At 34.1% G+C, this 21727-nt stretch overlaps 1 protein-coding gene across 6 annotated transcripts in view; it reads right to left on the bottom strand.

Moving 5' to 3' along the window:
• The window catches only part of STXBP5 (syntaxin binding protein 5), a 177540-nt gene that overhangs the window by 98887 nt on the left and 56926 nt on the right, over positions 1–21727 (bottom strand). For all 6 annotated transcript variants that reach the window (XM_057738146.1, XM_057738148.1, XM_057738149.1 and 3 more), the window contains exons 5-8: positions 21523–21657; positions 19920–19983; positions 14213–14296; positions 1259–1382 (exon numbers count right to left, since the gene is read on the bottom strand). In XM_057738146.1, the coding sequence (XP_057594129.1) occupies positions 1259–1382; positions 14213–14296; positions 19920–19983; positions 21523–21657 (407 nt within the window). The remainder of the gene's footprint in view (positions 1–1258; positions 1383–14212; positions 14297–19919; positions 19984–21522; positions 21658–21727) is intronic.

Below are 21727 nucleotides of genomic sequence, written 5' to 3'. Positions count from 1 at the left end.
AGTTTTTAATCTGATTGTTTATTTTCTACATTGCAATAATTCAGAATGTACCAATATTTTTAAAAAAGTGGGCATTCATATTTTAAAGCAAACAATGAAACATTAGCAGTAACTACAAAAGTACTCTTAGTATGCTACCAATTTAAACACCAGTTCCTTTTATTTCCCTAAATTTGCTGGTTAAGAATCTCTTAGGGTAGGATTGGGAGAATGTAGATTAATAAAGAAATACAAATTCCTGGGCCCCACCCAAAATTCAAAGAAGGCCTTCATAATTTGTTAATAAGTACCCTAATAAAAGCTTCATGGAGGTTTTGTATGTATTACTTGTACAGAAAAGAGTTAAAGCAGGCTTGAGACTGCTATCCTTAGAAAGGTCAGCTTGCAAGATTAGCTCTATTGGTTGGCAACTGGTAACTTGGCTTTCAAAGCATCTACCACTATTCCCAGACTAATAAGGGTGGCACACTATGCCTATACTATTTGTACAAACAAAATGGTTTATGACAAATATCTGCTTTCCTTCTGAGCATCTGAAATTCTGGTACATGCTAAAGCAGACGGTACTTGTGGACTGATATTGACTGACTCTGGACTTCTGAGCTCAGGTGAGCTTCCCTGGTAGAAAACATTTCACACATGTGGTAATAACTCATTGCTCGAGGAATTAAGCATATCCTGTGTGACTCCACTGGGAGAAGACTGTTGGAAGCTTGAGCCTGGCTTCCTTCAAACTTCACCCTGTGTGCCTTTTCCTGTGCTGCTTTTTGCTATGTACCCTTTTGCTGAGTCCTATGAGTCTTCCTAGTGAATCAAATTTGGGGTCATTTTGGGGACCCTGAATGCAATACTTTAATGTATAAAATTACCTTCTGTAGAGTTCCAAGTGTTTCAATACATATTGTATATATATTAGCAACTTGCTATTGATAACTTTAAGATGACAAAAGTTTAAAGTAAGTACTTTATCCCTCACAAAATTATCTACTTTTTGGACTACTGGTGAAAAAAATACTCAGAAGATTACGTAACTTTCATTTTCTCAAAGCTCATATCTGCAATTTCAACTGCAATTATAGTTATTTGAGATTTTATTTACCTGGTTGTTACAAATTATTTCTACATATGTAAATATTTAAAATTCAAAATGGAAGAAAACCCATCCTTATCATCAAAAACAAACAAATCCAAATGCAAACTCAAAACAGTTTACTGTCCATCACAATTTAGGTACTATTTAAAAGGGATACATTCTTACCATGTGGAGTTATTGTCTGTACAGGCTTAGCAGGGGATCTCACATTCCATATAGTCAAGGTGCCATCTGAATGACTGCAAATAAATTGCTTTCCTTCATGATGCCAAGCAACAGAATGGATAGCCTATAGAAGAGAGGTAAAGAATTCCATTTTTAAAAACAAAAATTTATTTAAACACCAAGTTATTCATAATTATTCATTTTAAACTTTTCTTATTTCCCAAGCTGAAGTCAATATGTTAACCTTAAATTCCCATAACTTAGTCCACCTGCCATTATGAGATTTAATTTGGTTCTCACACTATTTTAATTTTTTTTACTTTATTTACTCCTTCAGTGAGCATAAGGATAATATAATAGTGATATGTATTATTGATTATTGATAAGTTCAGGAAAACAAAATATTATTATTGATAAGTTGCATTATTGATAAGTTCAGGAAAACAAAATATATTCTTATAGTTTCTTAAAATAAAAATAATTAAACATAAGTTACCAAGTAATTGCAACCAATATTCCATTGGGAAATCTATCTGCTTTGACAAATGAGAACAAATTTTAGAAATTAACTAAAATCCTAAAAGACAAAAATGTAGATTTGGAATTAAGAACAATTAAAAATACCTCAGATTGAGCTTCAAGACTGGTTATCCATTTCTCACAATAATTACTGAGGTGATTTTTAAAATCTGAAATTTATTTTATATCTCTGAGCCACTTAAAAACTATCTGAAAAATATTTTTAAATTTGTAAATTTTTAACTTATTTATTTTAAAATTATTTTTTAAAAAAATTAAAAATTTTTATAAAATTTTTAAAGGTTGCTTTCTATTAAGCTATTATAAAATATTGGCTATATTCCCCATGTTGTACAAAACATCCTTGAGCCTATCTTACTCCCAATAGTTTATGCCTATGACTCCCTGACCCTTAAATTGCCCCTCCTCCACCTGCCCACTGGTAACACTAGTTTGTTCTCTATATCTGTGTCTGCTTCTTCTTCGTTATATTCACTAGTTTGCTGTATTTTTTAGATTCCACATATAAGTGACATCATACAGTATTTATCTTTCTCTGTCTGACTCATTTCACTTAGCATAATGCCCTCCAAGTCTATCCATGTTGCTGCAAATGGCAAAATTCCATTCTTTTCTATGGCTGAGTAGTATTCCATTGTATATATACACCATATTTTCTTCATCCATTTATTCATTGATGGGCACTTTGGTTGCTTCCATGTCTTGGCAATTGCTATGAACATTGGGGTGCATATATTTTTAAAGGAAACAATCCCATCTGCCATTATATCAAAAGAATAAAATACCTAGGAATAAACCTACCTAAGGAGGCAAAACATCTGTATCCCAAAAACTATAAGATACTGTTGAAAGAAACTGAAGACAACACAGATAAAAAGATATACTGTGTTCTTGAATTCGAGGACTCAATATTGTTAAAATGACCATACTACACAAGGCAATCTATAGATTCAACACAATCCCTATCAAAACACCAATGGCATTTTTCACAGAACTAGAACAAATAATTTTAAAAGTTATATGAAAACATAAAAGACCCTGAATAGCCAAAATGATCTTGAGAAAGAAGAACACAGATGGAGGAATCACATTCCCTGACTTCAGACTATACTACAAAGCTACAGTCATCAAAACAGTAAGGTACTGGCACAAAAACAGACACATAGATCAATGAAACAGGATACAGAGCCTGGAAATAAACCCACACACTTATGGGCAATTAATCTATGAAAAAGAAGGCAAGAATATACAATGGAGAAAAGAGTCTCTTCAGTAAGTGATGCTGCGAAAACTGGACAGCTATATGTAAAAGCATGAAATTAGAACATTCTTTAACACCATACACAAAAATAAATTCAAAATGGATTAAAGACCTAAATGTAAGACTGGATATTATAAAACTCCTAGAGGAAAACATAGGCAGAACACTCTTTGACATAAACTGCAGCAATATTTTTTTTAGATCTGTCTCCTAAATAAAGGAAATAAAAGCAAAAATAAACAAATGGGACCTAATTAAACTTAAGGTTTTTGCACAGCAAAGAAAACCATCCACAAAATGAAAAGACAACCTACCGAATGGGAGAAAATATTTGCAAATAATATGACTGACAAGGGATTAATATCCAACATATTTAAACAGCTCATACAACTCAACATCAAAGAAACAAACAACCTGATTAAAAAATGGTCAGAAGAACTGAAGAGACGTTTTTCAAAGAGAAAATGGAGATGGCCAACAGGCACATGAAAAGATGCTCAACATCGCTAATCATCAGGGAATTGCAGATCAAAACTACAATGAGATATCACCTCACAACTGTCAGAATGGCTATCATCAAAAGAATATGAATAACAAATGTTCAACGAGGATGTGGAGAAAAGGGAACCTTCATACACTGTTGGTGGGAATGTAAATTGGTGCAGTCACTGTGGAAAATAGTATGGAGGTTTTTCAACTAAAAATAGAGTTACCATATGACTCAGCAATTCCACTCCTGGGTGTATATCCAAAAAAACCAAAAACATTAAATAAAAAAGATACATGCACCCCAATGTCCATGAAAAATATTTTTATATGACCAAACTTTGTTACCCTTCAATTTTTTGTTCTAATATTACTGAAACTTTGTCTGTAAAAAAAAAAAAAAAAAAAAAACCAATCTCCTAGGTTCTTTATAAATTACTTCTTTTCTATTAAGCTGATACACTTCTTGTTCTTAATGATCAATATACTTTAAAAGCTATCCTACTACAAGGGTGAGACAAAAATTATCCAAACTCTGGCTACAGAATTTACAGAAGTTTTAATATAACCCAAGTGTGGATAATTTTTGACTCACCCTTGTAGAATATCTTGAACTACAGAGGGCAGCACAAAAACCATGTAACTTGAAGTTAAGTATTTCACTTACACACAAAGTCATCATTTATTATCATCTCATTCAATGTTCATTTATTTGGGTTTCTCATACGCTTATAAATTTAAGTTAAATAAAAATTTAATATTATGGATCATATTTTAAAATTTAAATAACAACAAAGACAATCAGCTGTATTTTTAAATGGCAATATTTAACACAATGTTTTAGGGTCAAAATATCTCTAACAAAATTCTAAATAAAATCTTAAAAGATTAATAAACTTATTCCAAAATATAACATGACATTCCATAAACTCAATCTTAAAATAAACAATTTCTTAGTATCCTTAATAGATAAAATTATTTCTGTAAGATATAAGTAGTGTTAAGAAGCTATACACAAAGCTATTTAAATATTTTTAAAAAAGTGATAAAAGAAATATGAGAGGTTTACAGTGTTATCTGGAACTTACAAATAAAAACATTCTAATCTTATCATATATAAAAATATATATCATATACATAAGTATATATTATAGAGAGAATTAATAATTCTACTGTGCTAAAGAAAACAATATATATCTTTGATTAAAAGTACCTTTTATTTTTAAGATATTAAATTAACCATTTCAAAAATAAATACTAACTAATTATACGGGACCAACAGTTCATAATTTTCTAGATAACAGAGAGAAACAAGTAACAGAAAATACCCTACAAAAAGAAATAACCAAATGTGAACTTTTAAATGCAATAAACATGCACAATTTTTCCCATTATTTCTGCAATTTTAAACTATAAATCCAATTTGATAAAAGATCTCTTTTCTCTAATAGTCTAATATTATTACCTGTAATACTACATGTGCACTACCCAAATATAGGTATATATACATATGTAAATATCTACATATATAGTATATTATACATTATACTACAGTAATATAAGTATATACTATGCAAGTACAGTAAAAGCATATTTATACCATATAGTTGACCCTTGAACAACATGGGTTTGAATCGTGCAGATCCACTTATATGAAGACTTTTAATAGTAAATATTACAGCACTACACAATATGTGGTTGATTGAATCCACGGTTGTGGAACCATGGATATGGAGGAATGGAGTTCATAGAGGGCTGACTCTAAGTTATATGTGGATTTTCAACCTGGGAGCAGGCTGGTGTCCCTAACCACCACTATTTCAGGATCATCTGTTTACTAATATTTATTTAGTTTTATGACTGTGTATCTCTGTTACATCTCTGTTCATTAGTCTGCAGTTTTCTTGTAATTTCTCTGGTTTTGGTATGAAGATAATGCTGTTTTCATAGAATGAGTTGGGAAGTGTGTCCTCCTCCTATTTTTGGCAGGTATTTGGGTACAATGGACATTGTTTGCTAAAATTCACCAGTGAGCCTTCTAAGCCTGGAATTTTCTTTGTGAGGAATATTTTCATTAAAAATTCAATTTATGTAGTAAATATAGAGCCACTCAGGTTAACTATTTCTTCTAGAGTGAGCTTTGATACTTTTAAGGAATTTTGTGTCGCCAAAGGAATTTGTCTATTTCTTCTAAGTTGCTGAATTTAAGTTGTATGTATATCCTTATTGCTCTCTTTGTATTCTTGTAGTAATTGAAGTGATATCCCCTTTCTCATACCTAGTATGGGTAATCTGTGTCTTTTCCTCTTTTTTCTTGTCCCTATGGCTATGTGTTTATCAATTTTATTGATCTTCACAAAAAGATTTAATTTTTTTGTTATTTATTTCATTTTCTTTATTATTTCAATTCTTTAGCTTACTTTGGATTTACTTTGTTCTTCTTGTTTCTTGTGGAGGAAACTGAGGCCATTGATATGAGACTTTTGTTTTCTAATATAAGCATTTATTGCTATAGTGAACGCTTTAGCAACATTTCATAGGCTCAATGTCATATTTTTTTCCAGATCTTTATTGGAGTATAATTGCTTTACACTGTTGTGCTAGTTTCTGCTGTACAACAAAGTGAATCAGCTGTATTTATACATATATCCAAATAACCCCTCTCTCCTGAGACTTCCTCTCACCCTCCCTATCTCACCCTTCAAGGTCATCACCAGTCCTGTGGATCTCCCTGTGTTATGCAGATGCTTCCCACTAGCCACCTGTTTTACATTTGGTAGTGTATAAATGTCAGTGCTACTTTCTCATTTTGTCCCAGCTTCTCCCTCCCCCACTTCCCGTGTCCTCAACTCTGTTCTCTACATCTGCATCTTTATTCTTCCACTGTCACTGAATTCATCAGTACCATTTTGGGTCATACGGTACCTCTATTTTTAGTTTTTTAAGGAATCTCCACACTATTTTCCAAATGCCTGTATCACTTTACATTCCCACCAACAGTGCAGAAGGGTTCCCTTTTCTTCAGAACCTCTCCATCATTTATTGCTCCTAGATTTTTTGATGATGGCCATTCTGACCGGTGTGAGGTGATGCCTCATTGTGGTTTTGATTAGCATTTCTCTAATGATTAGTGATGCTGAGCACCTTTTCATGTGTTCGTTGGCCATCTGTATGTCTTCTCTGGAGAAATGTCTATTTAGGTCTTTCACCCATTTTTGGATGGGGTTGTTTTTTGCTATTGAGCTGCATAAGTTGCTTGTATATTCTGGAGATTAATCCTTTGTCAGTTGCTTCTTTTGTAAATATTTTCTCGCAGCAATCCCACTACTGGGCATATACCCTGAGAAAACCATAATTCAAAAAGATACATGCACCCCAATGTTCACTGCACCACTACTTACAATAGCCAGTACATGGAAGCAACCTAAATCTTCATCAATAGATGAATGGATGAAGAAGATGTGGCACATATATGCAATGGGATACTACTTAGCCATAAAAAAAGAGTGAAACAGTTATTTGTAGTGAGGTGGATGAATCAATGTCATATTTTTATAATTTTTTCAGTTCAAAATTGTTCCTCATTTCCTTTTTATTTCTTCTTTGACCCATGGGTCATTTAAAAGTTACACTGTTTAATTTCTAATATAGATTTTTTCACCTACCTTTTTATTATTGATTTCTAATTTAATTCCATGAGAGTAAAAAAACATTTTTTATGATTTCAATTTTTAAAAGTTTATTGAGATTACTTTTATGGTGCAAAGTATGGTCTGTCCTGATGAATGTTTTGTGTGTACCTGAAAAACAGATGTATTTTGCAGTTGAGTGGAGTGCTCTGATATCTACTATGCTAATACTGATACAGCCATTTCAGCTATCTTTTCATGACTGCTCACATTACTTTTTCCTGAAACATCTGTGTTTTTATACTTAAAGCGGGTTTCTTATATATAGCATATAGGTGGATCTTGCTTTTTAATCCAATGTGACTATCTCTGCCTTTTAATTGGAGTATTCAAACCATTTACACTAAATTTATTGTCAATAAAGTTGCATTTATTTTATTTTATTTTTTTAAGCACTTTATTGGAATATAATTGCTTTAAGCTCTTGTATCAACTTTTGAGGTACACCAAAGTGAATCAGCTGTATTTATACATATATCCCCATACAACTACCTCCCGTGACTCCCTCCTGATATCCTTGTCCTGGCCCTCTAAGGCATCACCCATCATCAAGTTGATATCCCTTTGTTATACAGCAACTTCCCACTAGCTACCTGTTTTACAGTTGGTAGTGTATATATGTCTATGCTACTCTCTCATTTCATACCAGCTTCCCCTTCACCCACCGCCCCCCCCCAAGCCCGTGTCCTCCAGTCCATTCTCTGCATTGGCATCCTTATTCTTGCCCTGTCACTGGGTTCATCAGTACCATTTTTTTTTTAATTTTTAGATTATGAATATATGAGTTATCACACAGAATTTGTTTTTCTCTTTCTGGCTTACTTCATTCTGTATGACAGACACTAGGTCTATCCACCTCATTACATATAGCTCCATGTCATTCCTTTTTATGGCTGAGTAATATTCCATTGTATATATATGCCACATCTTCCTTATCCATTCATCTGTTGATGGGCATTTAGGTTGCTTCCATGTCCTGGCTATTCTAACTAGTGCTGCAAGGAACATTATGGTCCATGTTTCTTTTTGGATTATGGTTTTCTCTGGGTATATGCCCAGGAGTAGGATTACTGGATCATACGGTAGTTCTATTTGTAGTTTTTTAAGAAACCTCCAAACTGTTTTCCACAGTGGCTGTACCAACTTACATTCCCACCAGCAGTGTAGGAGAGTTCCCTTTTCTCCACACCCTTTCCAACATTTGTTGTTTCTAGATGTTTTGATGATGGTCATTCTAACTGGTGTGAAGTGATACCTCATTGTGGCTTTGACTTGCATTTCTCTGATGATTAGTGATATTGAGCATCTTTCACGTGTTTGTTGGCCATCTGTATGTCTTCTTTGAAGAAATGTCTATTGAGGTCTTTCCCCCCATTTGTGGATTGGGTTATTTGCTTTTCTGGTATTAAGCTGCATGAGCTGCTTGTATGTTTTGGAGATTAATCCTTTGTCCATTGCTTTGTTGGCAAGTATTTTCTTCCATTCTGAGGGTTGTCTTCTCGTCTTGTTTATGGTTTCTTTTGCTGTGTAAAAGCTTTTAAGTTTCAAGAAGTCCCACTTGTTTATTCTTGATTTTATTTCCACTACTCTGGGAGGTGGGTCAGAAAGGATCTTGATTTGATGTACGTTATAGAGTGTTCTGTCTATGTTTTCCTCTAAGAGTTTTATAGTGTCTGGCCTTACACTTAGGTCTTTAATTCATTTTGAGTTTATTTTTGTGTATGGTGTTAGGAAGTGTTCTAATTTCATTCTTTTACATGTAGCTGTACAATTTTCCCAGCACCACTTACTGAAGAGGCTGTCTTTTTTCCATTGTATATTCGTGCCTCCTTTGTCAAAGATAAGGTGCCCATATGTGCTTGGGTTTACCTCTGAGTTCTCTATTCTACTCCACTGATCTTCCTTTCTATTTTTGTACCACTACCAAGTGTCTTGATCACTGTGGCCTTGTAGTATAGTTTGAAGTCAGGAAGCCTAATTCCACCAGCTCCATCTTTCCTTCTCAAGATTGCTTTGTCTATTCCGGGTCTTTGGCATTTCCATACAAATCGTAAGATTTCTTGTTCTAGTTCTGTGAAAAATGCCATTGGTAATTTTATAGGGATTGTGTTGAACGAGTAAATTGCTTTGGGTAGTACATTTTCACAATGTTGATTCTTCCAATCCAACAACATGGTATGTCCCTCCATATGTTTGTATCGTCTTTGATTTCTTTCATCGGTGTCTTACAGTTTTCTGCACACAGGTCTTTTGCCTCCTTAGGCAGGTTTATTCCTAGGTATGTTATTCTTTTTGTTGCAATGGTAAATGGGAGAGTTTCCTTAATTTCTCTTTCTGCTTTTTCATTGTTAGTGTATAGGAATGCAAGAGATTTCTTTGATTGTGAGACAGAAATTTGAAGAAAAAAAAAAGATTTCTGTGCATTAATTTTGTATCCTGCTACTTTACTAAACTCATCAATTAGTGCTAGCAGTTTTCTGGTAGGGTCTTTAAGGTTTTCTATGTATAATATCATGTCATCTGCAAAGAGTGACAATTTTACATCTTCTTCTCCAATTTGATTTGTTTTATTTCATTTTCTTCTCTGATTGCTGTGGCTAACACCTCCAAAACTATGTTGAATAATAATGGTGAGAGTGGGCACCCTTGTCTTGTTCCTGTTCTTAGAGGAAATTCTTTCAATTTTAAACCATTTAAAAAGATGTTGGCTGTTGATTTGTCATATATGGCTTTTATTATGTTGAGGTAAATTCCATCTATGTCCATTTTCTGGAGATTTTTTATCATAAATGGATGTTGATTTTCTCAAAAGCTTTTTCCTCATCTATTGAGATGATCATATGGTTTTTATCCTTCAATTTGTTGATATGATGTATCACATTGATTGATTTGCATATATTGAAAAACCCTTGCATCCCAGGGATAAACCCCACTTGATCATGGTGTATGATCTTTTTAATTTGCTGTTGGAGTCTGTTCGCTAGTATTTTGTTGAGGATTTTTGCATCTATATTCATCAGTGATATTGGCCTGTAATTTTCTTTTTTGTGACATCTTTGCCTGGTTCTGGAATCAGGGTGATGGTGGCCTTGTAGTTTGGGAGTGTTCCGCCTTCTGCGATATTTTGGAAGAATTTGAGAAAAATAGGTGTTAGCTCTTCTTGAAATGTTTGATAAAAATCGCCTGTGAATCCATCTGGCCCTGGGCTTTTTTTGTGTGTGACATTTTAAATCACAGTGTCAATTTCCTTACTTGTGATTGGTCTGTTCATATTTTCTATTTCTTCCTGGTTCAGTCTTGGAAGATTGTATTTTTCTAAGAATTTATCCATTTCTCCTAGTTTATCCAATTTATTGGCATATAGTTGCTTATAGTAGTCTCTTCTCATGATCTTTTGTATTTCTGCAGTGTCAGTTGTTAGTTCTCCTTTTTCATTTCTAATTCTGTTGATTTGCATCTTCTCCCTTTTTTTCCAAATGAGTTTGGCTAATGGTTTATCAATTTTGTTTACCTTCTCAAAGAACCAGCTTTTGGTTTCACTGATCTTTGCTATTGTTTCCTTCCTTTCTTTTTCATTTATTTCTGATCTGATCTTTATGATTTCTTTCCTTCTGCTCACTTTGGGGTTTCTTTGTTCTTCTTTCTCTAATTGTTTTAGGTGTAAAGTTAGGTTGTTTATTTGATATTTTTCTTGTTTCTTGAGGTAGGACGGTATTGCTGTAAACGTTCCTCTTAGAACTACTTTTGCTGCGTCCCATAGGTTTTGAATTGTTGTGTTTTCATTGTTATTTGTTTCTAGATATTTTTTGATTTCCTCTTTGATTTCATTAGTAATTTCTTGGTTGTCTAGTAGTGTATTGTTTAGCCTCTATGTGTTTGCATTTTTTACAGTTTTTTTCCTGTAATTGATACCTAGTCTCATGGCGTTGTGGTCAGAGAAGAAGATGCTTGACATGATTTCAATTTTCTTGAATTTACCGAGGCTTGATTTGTGACCCAAGATGTGATCTATCTTGGAAAATGTTCCCTGTGCACTTGAGAAGAAAGTGTATTCTGTCGTTTTTGCATGGAATGTCCTATACATATCAAATAAGTTCAGAAGGTCTAATGTGTCATTTAAAGCTTGTGTGTCCTTACTGATTTTCTGTTTGGATGATCTGTCCATTGATGTAAGTGGGGTGTTCAAGTCTCCCACTATTATTGTGTTACTGTTGATTTCCCCTTTGATGGCTGTTAGCATTTCCCTTATGTATTGAGGTGCTCCTATGTTGGGTGCATAGATAGTTACAATTGTTATATGTTCTTCTTGGATTGATCCCTTGATGATTATGTAGTGTCCTTCCTTGTCTCTTCTAATAGTCTTTACTTTAAAGTCTAATTTGTCTGATATGAGTATTGCTACTCCAGCTTTCTTTTGACTTCCATTTGCATGGAATATCTTTTTCCATCCCTTTATTTTCAGTCCATACGTGTCCCTTGGTCTGAAGTGGGTTTCTTGTATGCATCATATAGAAGGGTCTTGTTTTTATATCCACTCAGCCAGTCTGTCTTTTGGTTGCAGAATTTAATCCATTTACATTTAAGGTGATTATTGACATGTGTGTTCCTATTACCATTTTCTTAATTGTTTTGGATTTGTTTTTGTAGGTCTTTTCCTTCTATTGTGTTTCCTACTTAGAATGTTCCTTTAGCAACTCTTGTAAGGATGGTTTGGTGGTGTTGAATTCTCTTAACTTTTGCTTGTCTGTAAAGCTTTTGATTTCTCTGTCAAATATGAATGAGATTCTTGCTGGGTGTAGTATTCTTGGCTGTAGGTTTTTCTCTTTCAGGACTTTCAGTATATCCTGCCATTCCCTTCTGGCATGCAGAGTTTCTGCAGAAAGGTCAGCTGTTATCCTTATGGGTTTTCCCTTACACATTATTTGTTGCTTTTCTCTTGCTGCTTTTAGTATTTTTTCTTTGTGTTTAATTGTTGTTAAAACAATTCTTTCAGTAAAAACTGTTCTTTCATATATTTTCCCAGTGTATTTGAGTTGAGAGGGTAAATTCTCTGTGAGTCTATTGTGGCTACAGCCAAGACAACTACTTAAAGTACAAAAGCAAAACAAAAAAAGTCAATTTTTTAAATGTGCTTTCATTTTGACATAGGAAACAGCTCTACAGACCAAAGCTCCCAGAGAAATGACAAGAATTCTTTATTAAAAATATTCTTTTAAAACAATGTTAAGATCTTGATTGTTGAACCACAGAATATTTACTAACTAAAAAGTTTTAAGTAGAAAAAGTATACCGCTATAAAAGCAAAGGAAATTCTTTCAGTCAAGCTCACAAAAACAGTATGCAGACAGTTACAAAGTATTTCAAGTACAGCAATAGTCACTCAATGTAGTCTGTTTGAGTAACTGAAAGCATCAATATGAACACATGACACACTTCTCAAAAACAAACAAAAAGGGACTTCCTAGGTGGTGCAGTGGGTACGAATCCACCTGCCAATGCAGGGGACATGGGTTCGATCCCTGCCCCAGGAAGATAACACATGCCGCGGAGCAACTAAGCCCACGTGCCACAACTATTGAGCCTGTGCTCTAGAGCCCATGAGCCACAACTGTTGAGACCATGTGCCACAACTACTGAAGCCCACTCACCTAGAGCCCATGCTCTACACAAGAGAGGCCACTGCAATGAGAAGCCCACGCACCACAACAAAGAGTAGCCCCCACTCACAACAACTAGAGAAAGCCCGTGTGCATCAACGAAGACCCAACACAGCCAATAAAATAAATAAATAAATAAATTTATTAAACAAACAAACAAAACCACTTACACATTTTCTAGATTTATTCACTGAACTGGAAATTGTGAACACTCCTCGTACCAAAATTGTGGTCACCAGATACCATTTCACACTGAAAGAAGGCAGTTTCATGGAAAATGATATTCTAAGTTTGGGACAGGAAATATACAAGGTTAATAGGTATACTTTGTTATAACAGATGGCAAGGAAGCTATCCAAGACTATTATCATCAAAGGACTCAGGAAACAACTGGAAGAGAGTCACTGACCAAAGATGGGACAATGTGAAAATCAATAAGGATAATAACTTCAGTGTATTGAAGCATATGAAATATGTTTAAATCTCTGAGTACATAGTGAAACGCAAAACAAGAACAGATTGCGCATCATTAAGATTACTAGAGAACAACCCCTTTAGAGTAAATACTGGAATAAAAAGAATCAAGCATTTATCCTGCCTTTCCTATCTGAACTGCACTACTAGGTAACCAAAAGAGTAGACAATAAGTTTCTCTCCACTGAAGTGTCCCGGATAACAGATAGAGAAGGAATTATAAATTAGAACTTCCCTATTTTGCAACAACTATGCACTAACAGATTTAGGCCTAGAACATCACTGGCTGCTAATACCACAAACAGACACTAATATTCAACCTGATAGAACAGCATCAGCATCATTTATGAAGTAGTCTTGCTAAAAATGAAAAATGAAGCTAAACTTGATCATGCCTCAGTAAATAAACCAACCAATTTATAGGAAATCTGAGGGCAAAAAAAGACATCCTTTTTTTCTTTTAATCAATCAATTACAATCTTTATTTGGATCCTAAAGCAAGCAAACTATAAATATTTACAGTATACTATCACTTGTAAAAAATTTAAAAATAGCATACATTTATTAATTTGTTTGTAAATGCAGAAAATACCTCTGGAAGAATACATGAAAAATTAACAATGGAATGTGAGGGAAGGGAACTGGATGGCCAAATGATAGTAGGTGTGAGATTTTTTTGGTATCTTTTGAGCTATGTGAATATATTATTTCATATATATGCAAAAATTTGTGTACTATTGAATTTAAATGGTTGCCTAAAAAACAATCACCAATTAAATTCTCAGAGAAGCCATTCTGAACTGGAGAAATGACAACAGCTTTTGATTAGCAAAAATAATGTTATTACCTCATCGTAGGTGTATCTGTAGTCTGCTTTCTTTGACTTGAGGTCCCATAACACTACTGTTCCAGATTCAAAGCCAATCAAAAGCTGTAATAAAAGAAAATGCCACATTACCTAGGAATGACATTAATCAAATGAAACATTTATTTGCTGACAATAAAGGTAACTATTACCATTCATATGCTTCAGATACAAAATTATAATATAATTAAACATGTGCACTGCTAATTACTAATCACATGGATGACATATGGGAATACTTCATTGCATACTTATATGCCTTTGATCATTAGGGATTCAGCATATATCATACAACTGATAATTGAAAATGAAACTACCATTTTGAAGTCCAGAGGGTCCATTTTCATTAATTAAGTTATTAATAAAAATTAACATTTTCATGTGCTTTAAAGTTGACAAACTTTTCTAATTTAACACATTATCAGGCAATCTCATTTACTCATCTATATACTGATTAGTTCCCAGCTATATCTAGCCTAGACCTTTCTCATGAGATTTAGACTTATGATTCCAGTGGCCACGTGTTCACATATTACTCCACAAGAACCTCAAAGTAAATGTGTCCAAAACTGAATTCATTTTCTTCCCTACCTTCCTTTTCTGATATTCCCTATTGCAGTGTCTCTCTCAGCATTCTTTTTCTTTTCTTTTCTTTTTTTTTTAAATATTCATTAAGTCGCTCAGGCAAAAACCTTGGAGTCATCCTTAACTCTAGTCTCTCCCCTACCAGGTAAAATCATCAAGTAATTTAAAAATTACACACTCTCTCTAATTTATCTTTCACCACCTCCAAAACCTCTCTCTTGGTTCAAGACACAAAGATCTGTTCTCTAGTCTCTAGTCTCTCTGACTCTCAAGTCTTGTTCCTTATTTAACCCATTCTATATTGTAGCTAGTGACAGTTCCAAAACGCAAATATGATCATGTAAGTATGCTTTTATTTAAAACTTTTTAATCCCTTACCATTATTTTTAGATCAAGTCCAAAGTGAAATAATCTGACCTACAAGATATATCATGGTCTAACCTCTGCTTACCTCCCCAGCTTCATCCCTTTCCATATCCCTCTTAATACATTCCAGTACATCTTTCAGGTCATGCTCCCTCTTACCTTTACGCCTTTGCACATGCTGTCATCCTAACTGGGCCACTCCATTCAAATGTCATCCTTTTTGCCTGACTAACCCTACTAATCCTTCATGTAATTTTAGCTATCACTTCCTCCTGGAGGCCTTCCTTGACCTACCAAATGTAAGTCAATGCCCTTCCTATGTGCTCCAACAGCAACCTGCACATTTTTTAACCTGAAGCGTCACTATACAATAACAATGTCCTTTTCCTTATCTGAATTCTCTTGCAGACTGTAACACTGGTCTATGTAAGCAAGAACTGGTTTTACCTTGTTTACTACTATACCTCTAACATTAGACAGAGAGCCTGATGTGTTGTAGGTACTTAACACATTTGCTGAGAATGAGTAAGTTTCAGAATGAAATTCATGTTCTTGCCTCACAAACTGTCTACTGGCTACCACATTCTGTACCAGCATTTTCCAAATCTCAGTATTCCCCCTGCTTGAAACCTCCTCCCTTTTTATTCACTTTTAAGTCTAAATTTAGTGTTGCTTCCCTGGGTAAGCCTACCCAATTCCTCTGGACAGACAGAGATGTTCCTTTTCCCACACTAATAAATGCATTTTCATCTATATGTCTCTAATATCTAATATACTGCCTAATGCACAATAGATATTCAATAAATATTTGTTTAATAAATACATGAATGAAATAATTGTTCATGTAATCTGGAGATATGAACAAATTTGGGGGTAGAGCTAGTAATTTTAGCTAAATAGCAACTTAGTGGACTTCAGACCACAGGGGCATTTGGAAGACCCAGTCACTGAAACAAACAAAATAGATTTTTCCACCTTGGGAGGAAGTATAGTTACTTTTCCTAACATAAACTCTCTTTCCTTGACGATCTGAAACATAAACTCCTTCTGGGAAAAAACCCCCAAAACCTGGTATTTCTAGTCCTTCCTTTTTCTAGTCCTTCTAAATATCTTGGGCATTTATATGGCATTTTCTGATGGGGGAAATAAAAGAGGAACCTCAGAAATAAGGAGAGACAGAAAAATATAAAATTTAAGAACTGATATGCAGTGTAAACAATACTGGATTGCTCAGGACACAAGTAACTTAAGCTCTAGTCTTAGATCTGCCACTTAGTAGCTATGCAACTTAAAAAAAATAATTTTACCCATCTGGATCTTAATAACATAAGAGGGTTAAAGTAAACTTTAACCTCTCTAGCCAGCTCTATCTTCCTAAGAATGTTAGAAATCTGTGCCAGCAAGTTAAACTTTAATCCCTACAATCTTCTAAATATTAAAAAATAGAACTAACTGAAGGATATGGTACTTATACACATAAAATTCTTTTGGGACTTCCCTGGTGGCACAGTGGTTAAGAATGCAGGAGACACAGGTTTGATCCCTGGTCTGGGAAGATCCCACATGCTGCAGAGCAACGAGGACTGTGCACCACAACTACTGAGCCTGTGCTCTAGAACCTGCGAGCTACGACTACTGAAGCCCACATGCCTAGAGCCCGTGCTCAACAAGAGAAGCCACTGTTATGAGAAGCCACCATAATAAGAAGCTCATGCAGCAATGAAGACCCAATGCAGCCAATAAATAAATGAATAAATTTATTAAAGAAAAGAAAATTCTCAGATGGCCAACAAACACATGAAAAGATGTTCAACATCACTAATCATCAGAGAAATGCAAGTCAAAGCCACAGTGAGGTATCACCTCACACTCCTCAGAATGGCCATCATCACAAAATCTGGAAACAACAAATGTTGGAGAGGGTGTGGAGAAAAGGGAACTCTCTTGCACTGTTGGTGGGAATGTAAGTTGGTACAGCCACTATAGAAAACAGTTTGGAAGTTCCTTCAAAAACTAAAAATAGAACTATCATATGATCCAGTAATCCCACTCCTGGGCATATACCCAGAGAAAACCATAATCCGAAAAGAAACATGTACCATAATGTTTATTGCAGTACTCTTTACAATAGCCAGGACATGGAAGCAACCGAAATGCCCATCAACAAATGAATGGATAAAGAAGATGTGGCATATATATACAATGGAATATTACTCAGCTATAAAAAGGGATGAGATGGAGCTATATGTAATGAGGTGGATAGACCTAGAGTCTGTCAGACAGAGTGAAGTAAGTCAGAAAGAGAGAGACAAATAGTGTATGCTAACTCATATATACGGAATCTAAAAATGGTACTGATGAACTCAGTGACAAGACAAGAAAAAGGACGCAGATGCAGAGAATGGACTGGAGAACTTGAGGTCTGGGGGTCGGGGGGTGAAAGCGAAGCTGAGACGAAGTGAGAGAGTAGCATAGACATATATATACTACCAACTGTAAAACAGATAGCCAGTGGGAAGTTGCTGTATAACAAAGGGAGTTCAACTCGAGCATGGATGACGCCTTAGAGGACTGCGACGGGGAGGGTGGGGGGGAGTCAAGGGAGGGAGGGAATACAGGGATATGCGTATAAAAACAGATGATTGAACTTGGTGTACCCCCCAAAAATAATAAATAAATAAATAAAATGGAAAAAAAAGAAAATTCTTTCAATGCTTATTCTTACTAGAATCTTTTATAACTTACAGAAATGCTAGCTTATTAACAGTACTATTGACTAGTTTTCTTTGAATTTTTCTCTCTTAAAAGCATTCGTTAGGATGAAAATGAATACAGCTCTCTACATCAATAACTGATCTACATCTTACAGAGGAAATGAGCATAATGGAGAGTACTCTGCGGTTGAAATTAGAGAAATCAAAATCCCAGTTCCACCAACATTTAGCTTTGTACTTCTGGAACATATAATCAGACCAAGTCTCTGCCTCATCAACTACAAAACAGGAAAGATAGCTAACTTAAAATCTGATGGGAGGATCAAATAAAATACCGTACATAAAGTGGAAAGCAGAGTGCTCAACAGAGTAGAATTCAATAAATGGTAGTTATTACTGTTACTATTAGGTAATTTTATACTAACACCTAACCTTCCTTAGCCAGGACCTTTGCTTAATGTGGTAGCATCCACCATAAGGTTAGCTTTGAACGAACATGCCTCATCATGTTATCTCTTTCTTTAGTGACACAATGTCACAGAGATCTTTGGAAACAGGAGTCACTGGTGCAGTTAAAGCAGATTTTTCTATTAGAAATCAAACATTAGATAATATAATCTATTCGAGCACCCTAATAGTTTAAAATGTTTGAAAGAGATTAAACTCTGGGAACTAAGGAGGATAATATAATGCCAGGTTTCAAAAAATGAGGATGATGTTGTGCCACAACTACTGAAGCCTGCGCGCCCAGAACCTGTACTCTGTAACAAGAGAAGCTATGGCAACAAGAGAAGCCACTGCAATGAGAAGCCCTTGCACCGCAACTACAGAAAGTCCGTGCACAGCAAGAAAGACCCGATGCAGCCAATAAATAAAAATAAATAAATAAATTTATATTTATGCCTTCAACTGCAGTGGTCATAAAGAGACTGAATAGAAAAGAGACACTGCAATGGGAGGACTGAAATGATTTAGTGACTGATTCAACATAGAAGGAAGGGAAGTTTTCAATTCTTCCACCAGGTGTCCCACCCAAAAGACTGGCTTTTAAACAATTATCCTATACCAAAAATAAATAGAGTGATGATATAAGTTACTGTAACTTGCTTCATGTAGTTTCTCTCAAAACATACAATTGTATGATTATAAGCTAACACCAAACAGTACAGCTATCCTTTTGTTTTCCCAGTGGCAAATAAGAAAACAGTGTTAACACAACATATAGGCTCCACCACTCCTACTAACTGAGAAAAGGAAAAACCTGAGTAAATTTCTTCATGAAATCCAGAAGTTTCATTTCACTGATTTCTGATAGTGATTAACTTCCTGGTATTGATGCAGACTAATTTTCATGAAATTTTATAAGTAGAACAAAATATCATTAAATAGAACTACTGAGTGATCGGTTTGAATTAGGAATTAGCGATTCATGGAAAAGAAAATTTTATTATTTTTCAGTGTACTAATGAACCTAAATTAACCATAGGCAGATAATGACTGCCCGAAACTGGTTTCGAGTATAAAAAATTAAGTATTTTTTTAAACATCTCTATTGATCTAAGCTATTTATGAGGAAAAATTTAGGGGAGATACAGAGACAACTCTAACATAAGGTGTTACTGTGGTAAGTGCTATAAACATTGCTTACTGTAAAAAAGAATTCAAAACCAAAACAAAATAGTTTTTGACAGGATTACCAGAAGATCAGGAGGATTAGTCTAAGTAAGCCAAAAACAAGTTAACAATCTTTCATTGTATTTATTAAATTTTACTTGTTTCAGGGTTTTCTTCTTTAAAAGGAATATATTTTAATTCTTTCACTTGTTCTTCATAATGCATAAGTAAGAAATTAAATGTATATTAAGTATATATAAGAACATATTTATATACAATATGTATATAATCTTTGTTAACAATCTCAACTTTGCAGAGTAAGTGTAGCTCTGGAATAGTTTGCATATTTAAAAAATATCAAAATTCATGCATTTAAGTAATAATTATATACATTTAAAAAAAAAATCTACCTTTCCTTCATCCATTGGATTATCACTTATATGGACGACAGGCCCTGGGTGAGATTTAGATGACCTAAAAGAAAAAAAATTATGATTTTTTTTCTCAATTAAAAATTGCGATACAACTACATATTCATTACAATAAGAGTAATGAATGGAAAATAAAAATATATTTACACAGGTTGAAAACATTTCAGTAAGTGATCAATAACAGATGTATAGTTCTCAATATGGATCAAAACAGGAATCAGAAAAAATAGTGATGCTCACTCACATTGATATAAGTCAGCAAAATTTAAAATTATGTATACTTTCTGTATAGGAAAGAATCTTCAATTTTGTATTTTAGTACAGATAATTTATTCTCATGGTAGAATTCTCAAAGCAATATTTTAAAATAAAGCAGAATCTAAAATATTGCCTTCTTTACTCAAATCTCGCCTCCAGCTGAGGCAACTCATCTAGTTCTACAGCTCATACCAAAAATAAGAAAAATTCCATTATGCTTTTTAAAAAAATCAACAAAATAATGCCACCAATATTTGCTCAAAGAAAAAGAAGTCACAAAGATAAAAAAACTGAGCTGAACTGATGCCTACAGAGTAGAGAAGCAGAAATAACCTATTCATAAACTCTTAAGATTTGAGAGACCAGTCCACTTCATGAGAGCCACTTGTGAAACTACACAGACACCTGCACCAGGCCTCCCCGCTATATGCTGTGATCAATTCAAAGAACAGACCTAGAAAACCCACACCTTGTACCAAGGGACTGAGATGTAACAATGTTCCTGTCAAAGAAAGGAAAGCCAAGCTTAACACACCATTATAGCTGCAATAACACATTACTTAGGAGATATGCCACAAATTTATCTCTATGTCAAATTCTGTGGAATGCAACAATACAGAACTATTTGTTTAAAAACAAGAAGAAATGTTGAAAATGAACCTTGCCAATATTCTTAAATTCTGACTTTTATGTCTAAATAATATTAAAAAAAAACTTAGAGAAAGAGATAAGATTCTAAGACAGTGAAAAGTTAGCCTTAGGGTCCTATAGGCACAATCAGTTTTTGTTGTCAATTATTGTTAAATAAAAGCAATCAGTATCATTTCAAAGCTAAGGAAAATTAACTGTCAAATTAATTCTACAATGTTACACTGCAAACATTTACATTATACTTGGTGATTATTAAAACAGCAAGCAGTGGTTTAGATCAGTGTTTTCTGAACACTGGTGGCAACTCATTAGCAGGTCATGAAATCAATTTAAGGGGCATGACCAAGCATTTGAAAGAAAAATTAGAAAATAATACATCAGAAAAAATTTGAAATGCTTTTCACCTAATAATTGTTTTACTAAACTTGTGCTATAGTTTATATATATGTGAACATATTTATATACAATATGCATATATATAGCTACATAGATATATGTAAAGCATTTACATTTATAAAATGCCAATGCCAATGGGGCAATACTTACAAAAGTCTAATAAATCTGTATTTAATATCAAGAATTTAATTCTATATTTACTAACTAGCTATTACATAATATTATCATCATATATGGTACTGACAGTTTCAGACACCGAATATTTGCTCAAACTCACAGTTCAATGGCTTTATTCCACATAATGACGTAGCCTGAGAGTGTGAAGGACTCCACATTGACAATATGTATATTACCTCGTTCAGTGCCCACATAGAGCCACTTACTCTGGAAAGGCAGATGGCAAAATGTAACCCTGCAAGAGAAAATATATCCAAAAAGGAAATCAGAAAAATATCTGGTAAATTTTATTAACTGTATTAGAG

This window comes from Hippopotamus amphibius, chromosome 6, assembly GCF_030028045.1.
Source record: "Hippopotamus amphibius kiboko isolate mHipAmp2 chromosome 6, mHipAmp2.hap2, whole genome shotgun sequence".
NCBI classification, from domain to species: Eukaryota; Metazoa; Chordata; class Mammalia; order Artiodactyla; family Hippopotamidae; genus Hippopotamus; species Hippopotamus amphibius.
Note: the sequence above shows the minus strand (reverse complement) of the source record. Positions and strands in the feature narration are given on the sequence as shown.